Below are 9,393 nucleotides of genomic sequence, written 5' to 3'. Positions count from 1 at the left end.
TGTGCTCCTCCCCTCGGGCTCACCAGAGGCCTGACGGCCTTCCCCGGACCTCCTGCCATCCGCACGGGCTGTCCCCCCGGCACCGGCTCCCGCGGTCTGCACATGGTTCCCTTCCCCCACAGCTCCTCCCCCTGCACACGTGGGACCCAGCACCGGGAGCAGGGGCGAGGGTTGGCCTCCCAGCGGGCCCGGCCCGTTGGCCCGGTGCAGCCCCCTGCCGGCCCAGCACCACCGTTGAGGCCGCCGTGTGTGCGGGGAGGCAGATCACGTCCCGTTACACGGAGACACCAGGCTGGTAAGGTCTGTAGAAAAGAGGGGTCTGAAAAGGGTTAAAGAGGCAGATGGGAGCTCTGGGCCACGTGTGTGGGGGACCCAGACACGGGTGGATCTGGTGGAGAGAGGCTGGCAAGAGGCTGAAGTCAAAGCCCCACACAGCCTCAGGCCTGATCACAAAAGGGCCCGTAAATAAATATCCTCTAGCCCTGAAAGGAAAAATGAAGTAGAAAACAAGTTTTGTTTTTTTTTTTAAAAAACGCTGTGAGCTTCCCGAAGTATCTAAACGAAGTTTATAAAACGCCCGTGAGCGCCCACAGATACAGAAACGTTTAAAATTAGATGCGGCCCTGCCAGCCTGTGACCCCCCAAGGTCAGCGGACGGTCTGTGCTGGGATGGAAACGCGCGTGACGTGCCCTGGTCTCAAGTGTGTGTCGCGCGTGCACGTGGAGGCCCGTCCGCCGGCCGAGCCGCCGAGAAGGGACACGAACGGGGACGTGGCAGAGACCGTGGTGGAAACGAGCCAGGATGCTCCGGGCGATGGGGACAGGTACCCGGCCACGCGGCCTCCCTCACGCAGGGCTGTCCACGGAGGAGCAGGGTGGCGAGCCCGAGTCTTGTGGATGGGCCTGAGGCCGGCGGGCGCACGGCCACGTGGAGGCGGGTGGTGACTGGGCCACGGAGACGCCTCATCTTGCCAGAAACCTTCATCCTAGTCCAGTTTCTTCCGGAAAGGTTTCCTCCCAACGCCCGAGTTTTCAGGGCTGAAGTCAGCACAGAAGCCGTTGGGGGCTGGAGCTGGGGGCGTCCGCGGGCAGCTCTCAGGACGCGTCTGGTCAGGGTAGAGGTAGTCCTCTGCAAAGTCGGGGAACGCTTCTGCAAACCTGCGGAAGTCGGCTGAAAAGACGGGCGTCTGGGTTATAGGGGGACAGATGTCCGGAACCTGGGGCCCCTGTGCCTGGTTCTGCATGGGCAACCAGCTTACATCTCACACCCTCCCGGGAGGGCTGGGTCCATGTGTGTGTGGAGGGCTGGATCCATGTGGGGGGAGGGGGGAGGGCTGGGGCCCATGTGGGGTGAGGGGGGAGGGCTGGGGCCCATGTGGGGGGGGGAGGGGGAGGGCTGGGGTCCATGTGGGGGGAGCGGGGAAGGCTGGGTCCATGTGGGGGGAGGGGGGAGGGCTGGGTCCATGTGGGGGGAGGGGGGAGGGCTGGGTCCATGTGGGGGGGAGGGGGGAAGGCTGGGGTCCATGTGGGGGGAGGGGGGGAGGGCTGGGGTCCATGTGGGGGAGGGGGGGAGGGCTGGGACCATGGGGGAGGGGGGGAGGGCTGGGACCATGTGGGGGGAGGGGGGAGGGCTGGGACCATGTGGGGGGAGGGGGGGAGGGCTGGGACCATGTGGGGGGGGAGGGGGGAGGGCATGGGTCCATGGGGGGGAGGGGGGAGGGCTGGGGTCCATGGGGGGAGGGGGGAGGGCTGGGGTCCATGTGGGGGGAGGGGGAGGGCTGGGGTCCATGGGGGGGAGGGGGGAGGGCTGGGGTCCATGGGGGGGAGGGGGGAGGGCTGGGGTCCATGGGGGGAGGGCTGGGGTCCATGTGGGGGGAGGGGGGAGGGCTGGGTCCATGTGGGGGGAGGGGGGAGGGCTGGGGTCCATGTGGGGGGAGGGGGGGAGGGCTGGGTCCATGTGGGGGGAGGGGGGAGGGCTGGGGTCCATGGGGGGGAGGGGGGAGGGCTGGGGTCCATGGGGGGGAGGGGGGAGGGCTGGGGTCCATGTGGGGGGGAGGGGGGAGGGCTGGGTCCATGTGGGGGGGGGAGGGGGGAGGGCTGGGGTCCATGTGGGGGGGGAAGGGGGAGGGCTGGGGTCCATGTGGGGGGGGAGGGGGAGGGCATGGGTCCATGTGGGGGGAGGGGGGAGGGCATGGGTCCATGTGGGGGGAGGGGGGAGGGCATGGGTCCATGTGGGGGGAGGGGGGAGGGCATGGGTCCATGGGGGGGGAGGGGGAGGGCTGGGGTCCATGGGGGGGAGGGGGGAGGGCTGGGGTCCATGGGGGGGAGGGGGGAGGGCTGGGGTCCATGGGGGGGAGGGGGGAGGGCTGGGGTCCATGGGGGGGAGGGGGGAGGGCTGGGGTCCATGGGGGGAGGGGGGAGGGCTGGGGTCCATGTGGGGGGAGGGGGAGGGCTGGGGTCCATGGGGGGGAGGGGGGAGGGCTGGGGTCCATGGGGGGGAGGGGGGAGGGCTGGGGTCCATGGGGGGAGGGCTGGGGTCCATGTGGGGGGAGGGGGGAGGGCTGGGTCCATGTGGGGGGAGGGGGGAGGGCTGGGTCCATGTGGGGGGAGGGGGGAGGGCTGGGTCCATGTGGGGGGAGGGGGGAGGGCTGGGGTCCATGGGGGGGAGGGGGGAGGGCTGGGGTCCATGGGGGGGAGGGGGGAGGGCTGGGGTCCATGTGGGGGGGAGGGGGGAGGGCTGGGTCCATGTGGGGGGGGAGGGGGGAGGGCTGGGGTCCATGTGGGGGGGGAAGGGGGAGGGCTGGGGGTCCATGTGGGGGGGGAGGGGGGAGGGCATGGGTCCATGTGGGGGGAGGGGGGAGGGCATGGGTCCATGTGGGGGGAGGGGGGAGGGCATGGGTCCATGTGGGGGGAGGGGGGAGGGCATGGGTCCATGGGGGGGGGAGGGGGAGGGCTGGGGTCCATGGGGGGGAGGGGGGAGGGCTGGGGTCCATGGGGGGGAGGGGGGAGGGCTGGGGTCCATGGGGGGGAGGGGGGAGGGCTGGGGTCCATGGGGGGGAGGGGGGAGGGCTGGGGTCCATGGGGGGAGGGGGGAGGGCTGGGGTCCATGGGGGGGAGGGGGGAGGGCTGGGGTCCATGGGGGGGAGGGGGGAGGGCTGGGGTCCATGGGGGGGAGGGGGGCTGCGCATGAACAGGGCTCAGAGCCATTCGGCTTTGCCGCCTTGGGGAAATCTAAGGTGAACGTGCTCTTCGAGGCGCAGGCGTACTCCAGGTGCTTGACACATGCAAAGGAGCCGCTGTTCACCCAGGAGTCGGCTCAGAGGCAGGACAAGGTGTCCACACCGTGACCTGACAGCCTGCGAGGCAGGCGCCACTGGGGACTCGTCCATGCGCTGGAGACAGCAGGGTCGCCCTCCCGGCCGATCACCTGAGTGGCTCTGAGCCCCCGCGTCGTCTCCCAGGCCTGGGACCCAGTCTTGGGGTGGGCAGTGCCCCCGGGGCGCCCCAACGGCTTGGAGACGCTCTAGGTCTGGGTGTGGGAGGGCTTTTCTGGAAGGTGCTCACTTGGCACGTCATCACCACGCCTCAGTGCGCCCGGACACCACCACCTGCCCTCAGGCGGAGACGGAGACACACACACACACACACACACACACACACGCGCGCGCGCGCGCTCACGCTAAACCAACACACGTGTCTGACATTTGGATGCAATTTAAAAACACATCCAAACAAGACACGAACAATGACCTTTCCTGAGCAAATGTCTACTGTTTTTTTTTAGCGAGGAAACATTCACTTTCAGACGTGCGCACTGGCTGGTGTGCAGAGGGGGCTGCCTTCTGGGAGTCCTACTGCCCCTCCCCCTTCCTCCTTGGCCTGCGGGTGGGTTTCAGGTCTGAGTCCCCGAAGATCTTGGCTGTCCCACTTTGTGTGGCCGAAAGCGATGAGCCGACCCCCACCCCCTCCCTGCAGCGGTCAGTCCTGAGGGGTCTGGCTCCCCGCCTCCACGGAGAACCCGGATCGCGGACCCCCGTGGGCGGCCACGGCCCGGCCTCAGCACACACCGCCCGCTGCCCTTGGGGGTGGCATGGATCTGGGGTTCCGAGCCTGGGCTTGAAGTCTGGCCCTGTTAATTCCCTGCAGGGATCAGATCCCAAATGCCCTAACCCATCCCCGCCGGGTCTGGGGAAGAATCTTCCTTCGGACAATCCTGTGTAGCCCGAGACAGCGCGGGGCCCTGGCGAGCATGGATGGTGTCTCCCGCGGCCCGCCTCCTGGGCACACGCCTGCACAATGCAGCCGTCCTCCCCCTGTGCCCGGGCCGCTCACCAAACGTGATCCTCCCTGTCTCCTCCTTGTCGATGGCCCGGAAGAGGTCGGTCACGGTGAGCTCGGCCACGCCTAAGGCAGTCTTGAGGATGCTGGACAGGGCGCCTTCATCGACGCAGCCGTCCTGTGACCCGTACATCTGCAGGCAGAGGCCGGTGTCACCCACGATCCCCCAACTGTGCAGAGGCCCTGACCCCACGGCTCCCACTCCCAGGAGCACGGAGGCCTGCGCCACACCCGGCTGCCCTAGCAGGGGGCCTCCGGGGTGGTGGGACGCGTGAGTGCTCAATGAAATGAATGTGCCATCACCGTGCTTGACCTTGAGGGGCTGGCTGACCCACTGACCTTTTCCAACAGCTTCTGCTTAGGTTCTGGCGAGTGACTGAGAGAGTCCCTGTGGGGCTGGCACCAGCTGCCAACCGCAGCGTGAGCACCCCAGGGCTGGTCACCATCGGTCTGCCCATTAGCCGGGGGCCACCCTCTCCTGGGCTCCCCCTCCTTCAGTGGCCTGAGAAGCCTGCCCGCCAGTGGGACCCCAGCACTGAGATACAAGCACTGCCTGGCTTATACATCAGGCTCTCACGAGTCTGGCTAACAGGAGTTGCATCTGGGGGCATCTGGGTGGCTCAGTCGGTCGAGCGTCCGACTTCGGCTCAGGTCATGATCTCACGGTCTGTGGGTTCGAGCCCTGCGTCGGGCTCTGTGCCGACAGCTCGGAGCCTGGAGCCTGCTTCGGATTCTGTGTCTCCCTCTCTCTCTGCCCCTCCCCTGCTCACGCTCTGTCTCTGTCTCAAAAACAAAAACCTTCAAAAAATATTAGAATAGGAGGTGCATCTGTAACAAGGAGCCGTTCTCAGGCCCTGACAAAACTGTGTTTCTGGGGAGTGAAGCCGGCCCAGCCCCATCCCAGCTGACAGTGTCCGGGGGAGGCGGCCGGGTGAGGGCACGTGAGCCGGGACCCCGTTACGGGTGTTTCTCAGACTCTCAGAATCCCGGGGATGTGGTGGAAGGCTCAGCGCTGGGCACACAGCCGCTCCGCAGCCTGAGCCGACGCGCTGACGAAGAGGCCGCTGTGGGAGAGCGGACCGGGTGCGGGCTGCGCCCGATGGACGGCGTAGGGCGGCCCTGTCCGGGCGCCCCGGAACTCACAAAGATCCCACCCCGCGCCCTTCTTGTGCGTGTGGATCACGGACTGCAGGAGGAAATGGATTTGAGGACGTCTTGGGCGTTTTCACAAACGACGGCCGATACGAGCTTACGTGAGAAGGGCGGCTGGGCAGAGAGGAAGTCCGTCTGTACCGCAAGGGCCCGTAATCGGGTACGGCGGGCCTGATGTGATCCGCGCCTCACTGTCCCTACAAACTAACCTCGTACGCACTCCACGCTTACCTCGAACGCCAGCTGGACGGTGTCCAGAGTCCGGGACGGCCGGCAGACGACGGACAGGGCGACGACATACTCCCGAGGATCCATCGTGCCGTCTCCACTCTGGGAAAGAGACACATCCTCAGGGCGCCGCTCGGTCCCTCCGCGCGCGTGTGTGGGGCGGTGCTGGGGTGTTAACGCTAATCCCTGGATATTAGCGGAAAGGTCAGGGGCATCTGGGTGGCTCGGTGAGTTAAGTGTTCGACTCCGGACTTCAGCTCAGGTCACGCCTCACAGTTCCTGAGATGGAGCGGAGTCGGCACAGAGCCCGCTTGGGATTCTCTCTCTCGCTCTCTCCCGGGCCCTCCCGTGTGTGCACACGCTCTCTCTCTGTCCCTGTCTCTCTCTCTCTCTCAAGATAAACTTTAAAAAAAAAAAAGTTCCACTTGATTTGCTATTACCTGCTTACATGAAATGCATATTAAAAAAATTTTTTTGTGTTTATCTGTTTTATTGAGAGAGAGAGAGAGAGAGAGAGAGAGAAATGGAACGTGAGCAGGGGAGGGGCAGAGAGGGAGACACAGAGTCCAACGCAGGGTCCAGGCTCCGAGCTGTCAGCACAGAGCCCGACGCGGGGCTCGAACCCACGGACCGTGAGCTGAAGTTGGACGCTTAGCCAAATGAGCCACGCAGCCGCCCCACGAAACGAGTATTTTGTAAGAACATTCACGGCCGACTGGCTTTTACAAGGTGATCTCAGCACACACCCTTTTAGGACGTTACAGTTGATTCTCAAAGTCTACGCGACCAGCACGTGAATTCTCCTCCGGAAAGTTCACGCGATGCGGTGCCCGCTGCCTAAGGCTCTCCTTCTAGAAAAAACCCCAGCAGACAGCAAGGCTCTCATCTGTGCCCCGAGAACCTAGGTGAGCACGTGGAAAGGTGGGCACCCAGCCTGGCCTGCCGTGCGCCCACGATGCACGTCCCCAGGAAGCCTGCGGGCCGGGCTGCTGTTGAGTGAGCAGGCCGCCACGGGGCGTGGGATGAGCCGGGGGTCGGACGGGGAGGTGGAGGCCTCGAGGGCGGGGGAGATTCCTGGCACAGGGGTGGGGGCACAAGGGTCCCTTGCCGTCCCCCGAAGGGAAGGGACAGGCTTCCCTGGGATGGCCCCACGCCCGTGGTCCAGGCGGGGGTGGCCTCCGGAGCGAGCTCAGGGGCCGGGCAGGTGAGTTCACTTCGGGCCCCTCAGCCTGTGCGTTCCCGGCCCTTTAGCTTCTGGGTCTGAGGGTCTTTGTGTGGAACCGGAGTGTCTGTGTCGCAGGGCCACTGGGCGCCCGGGGTGGGAAGTAAGACCTACCCAGCCGCGTGCCGCGACGGGGGGTCTGCGGGTCCCCACCCGATGCACGCGCCGTGTCAAAGCGCCAGCGTGAAAACACCGCCACGGCTGGGGCTCCGACGATGGGAGCGCGCGGCCTTTCCGTGAGGGGGCCCCTCCAGGCCAGCCCGCCGGTTTGTGACGGCGGCACACGGGGCCACGCGCTGCGACGCGTCAGCAGGACGCCTGTCACCGTGACCCGCGAGTGCCTGCGGCGTCTCTGACGTGCCCGAGTCACACGCTTGCCTCTCCTTGGTCCCACCACGGGCCAGGCCGCACAGAACGTGGCACGTCGCCACAGAGGACACGCTGTGATATTCACGTGGCGTGCTGTGCTGTTCACACACATTTGTGGCTGAAGGGGCTGCTCGGCACATGGCCTGCCGTGGGACTGGCCGCCACGGGGGTCCATCCCTCGACGCCAACATCCGGGAAAGAGCGGGCGTGGCAGGCATGGCTCCCGGCGTGTGGTCTCCCAGCTCCACCCCCGGGGCCCAGCTGGTGCGGGTGGCCGTGGACCCCCGGTCCAGCCACGACACGTGACCCGACTGTGACGCGTGGCTGGCGGGGGTGAGGGACGCTGTGCTGGGGGGGTCCTCTCGCGCTGGACGGGAGGTCCGTGGCGACCCCACGTGCCGATCATGGGGAAACAGGCCCGTTATTTGGGAATTCTGGATTTCTGGGGAAGGGGACACTGATATTACTAGGTTTTTGGCGGTTCCACCGTAAAACCCCAAACCATAGGTATGTTTATCAGCAGACGTTAACTTAAATGTCCGACTTCTGTGTGCGTTTAACAGCACGGGAGAAAACTCCGGGCGGGCTGGTCAGAGGGGCGCGGAGGGGTCGTTCCCACCCTGCTTCCTAAGTCTCCAAGAGATGCTTCAAACATCTCAACATATAACATCTCAAACATATAACATCAAACATATAAACATCTCAAACATATAACAAAGCAATATACACGGAAAGGCTGGAGGTTTTGCCTCGAAACCGCTCACAGGGCTATGGCCCCACCTCATCAAACAGGGAGAACAGGTCTTGTAGCGCGTCTGAGATGGGGACGCCCAGGTACTCGGCGAACTCGGGGAGGCCCACCCTGCGTCCCCCCTGCGTCTGGGCCCGGTCGGAGTATTTATCCAGATCTTTCTCCAGTGTTTCTGGTTTCAACCTACACACAAAGAGAAGGAAGGACATTTTTCGATAAAATTACAGCATGCTAAGAACAGGAAATGTACTCTTAGAAAATTCAAGAAAAGAGTGAAGTTGCTTTTACAACAAGAGGCAAGTTCGTTTAAAAAAAAAAAGTGTTCTAATAATTTTGCCTCGGCGTCTACGGGAACGAGGCCCCGCCAGCTGTGGGGACCCACCCTCGGGCACGACGGTCTTCCCGGGTAGAGCCCGCAGAGACCGCTGCCGAGCACTGGGGGTCTGAAGTGGGTATTTGGAAAACCCCCAAAACCCTGAGAACAAGCCCTTTCATCTGCTCGACGGCCCCCGCGGACCCTCCGCGCCCACTGCCGTCTCCAGCCTGATCACCAACAACTGCAGGGGTGGGGGCCCCTGCGAGGGCCTGACAGAAGTTTCCGGAAGCTTCCCGTCTTAGAAGCAGCATCCCGGCAGTGCCCTTCAGAGCTCTCCCGTCGCTGAGCAAACCACTCGAGCTTCGTCAAACCCGCCACAGCCTCGAGGGAGGGCCGTTCCGGGCTGACGGCTCGAGTGAGAAAAAGCAGACTCACCCCAGGCCCCTCACCAGCCGGGCGAACTCGAGAAGGCAGGTGTCCGCGGGGAGACGGAGCTGGCCTTCCGCCAGGGCCAGTTGGCAATCGTCATACGTGTAGTCGGTCACCGAGACGCCCAGGGCCCTGCGGGAGAGGAGGGCACCCCGTCAGCACCCCCCAAGCGGCACAGCAAGGAGCCCGTGCAGGGTGACCCTGGGAGCCCGGCGCTGGGGAGGGCGTGGGGCGGGCTGAGGGCGAAGCTGGCACCCCTCCCCTCCCCCCGTGGGACACGGGTGACATTCCTCATACACTCCCGGCTGCCCTAAAGCTGAGAGAAGGAAAAAGCACACAGTTACCCGATAGAGTTCACGGCCCTGCGGGACGTGAGTCTCAGTCGGTTTGCAAACGTCTTAGTAAATTACAAGAAAAGGCGACCTTATTAACAGCCCGATCTCCAGAAGCCTGCAGGCTCCGTTCCCTGCAGCCCCAACATCACCCCCCACAGCGCTGTGGGAACGAAGAAGAAGTGGCAGGTAACGTCAAACTTCCTCGTGACCAGGGCGCCTGGGTGGCTCGGTCGGTTGAGCGTCCAACTTCGGC

At 64.9% G+C, this 9,393-nt stretch overlaps 1 protein-coding gene across 6 annotated transcripts in view; it reads right to left on the bottom strand.

Moving 5' to 3' along the window:
- Positions 1-549: 549 nt before the first annotated feature.
- The window catches only part of LPCAT1 (lysophosphatidylcholine acyltransferase 1), a 43,982-nt gene continuing 35,138 nt past the window's right edge, over positions 550-9,393 (bottom strand). For 5 of the 6 annotated variants that reach the window (XM_042953662.1, XM_042953669.1, XM_042953675.1 and 2 more), the window contains 5 exons: positions 8,812-8,937; positions 8,090-8,243; positions 5,722-5,820; positions 4,333-4,471; positions 550-1,171 (listed from right to left, as the gene is read on the bottom strand). In XM_042953662.1, coding sequence (XP_042809596.1) covers positions 987-1,171; positions 4,333-4,471; positions 5,722-5,820; positions 8,090-8,243; positions 8,812-8,937 — 703 coding nt within the window. In that variant the 3' untranslated portion in view covers positions 550-986. The remainder of the gene's footprint in view (positions 1,172-4,332; positions 4,472-5,721; positions 5,821-8,089; positions 8,244-8,811; positions 8,938-9,393) is intronic. The other variant, XM_042953697.1, reaches the window with a different exon arrangement.

The sequence above is a fragment of the Panthera leo genome, chromosome A1, assembly GCF_018350215.1.
Source record: "Panthera leo isolate Ple1 chromosome A1, P.leo_Ple1_pat1.1, whole genome shotgun sequence".
In the NCBI taxonomy this organism is placed as follows: domain Eukaryota; kingdom Metazoa; phylum Chordata; class Mammalia; order Carnivora; family Felidae; genus Panthera; species Panthera leo.
The sequence above is the reverse complement of the archived record's forward strand: the minus strand, read 5'-3'. Positions and strand labels throughout refer to the sequence as shown.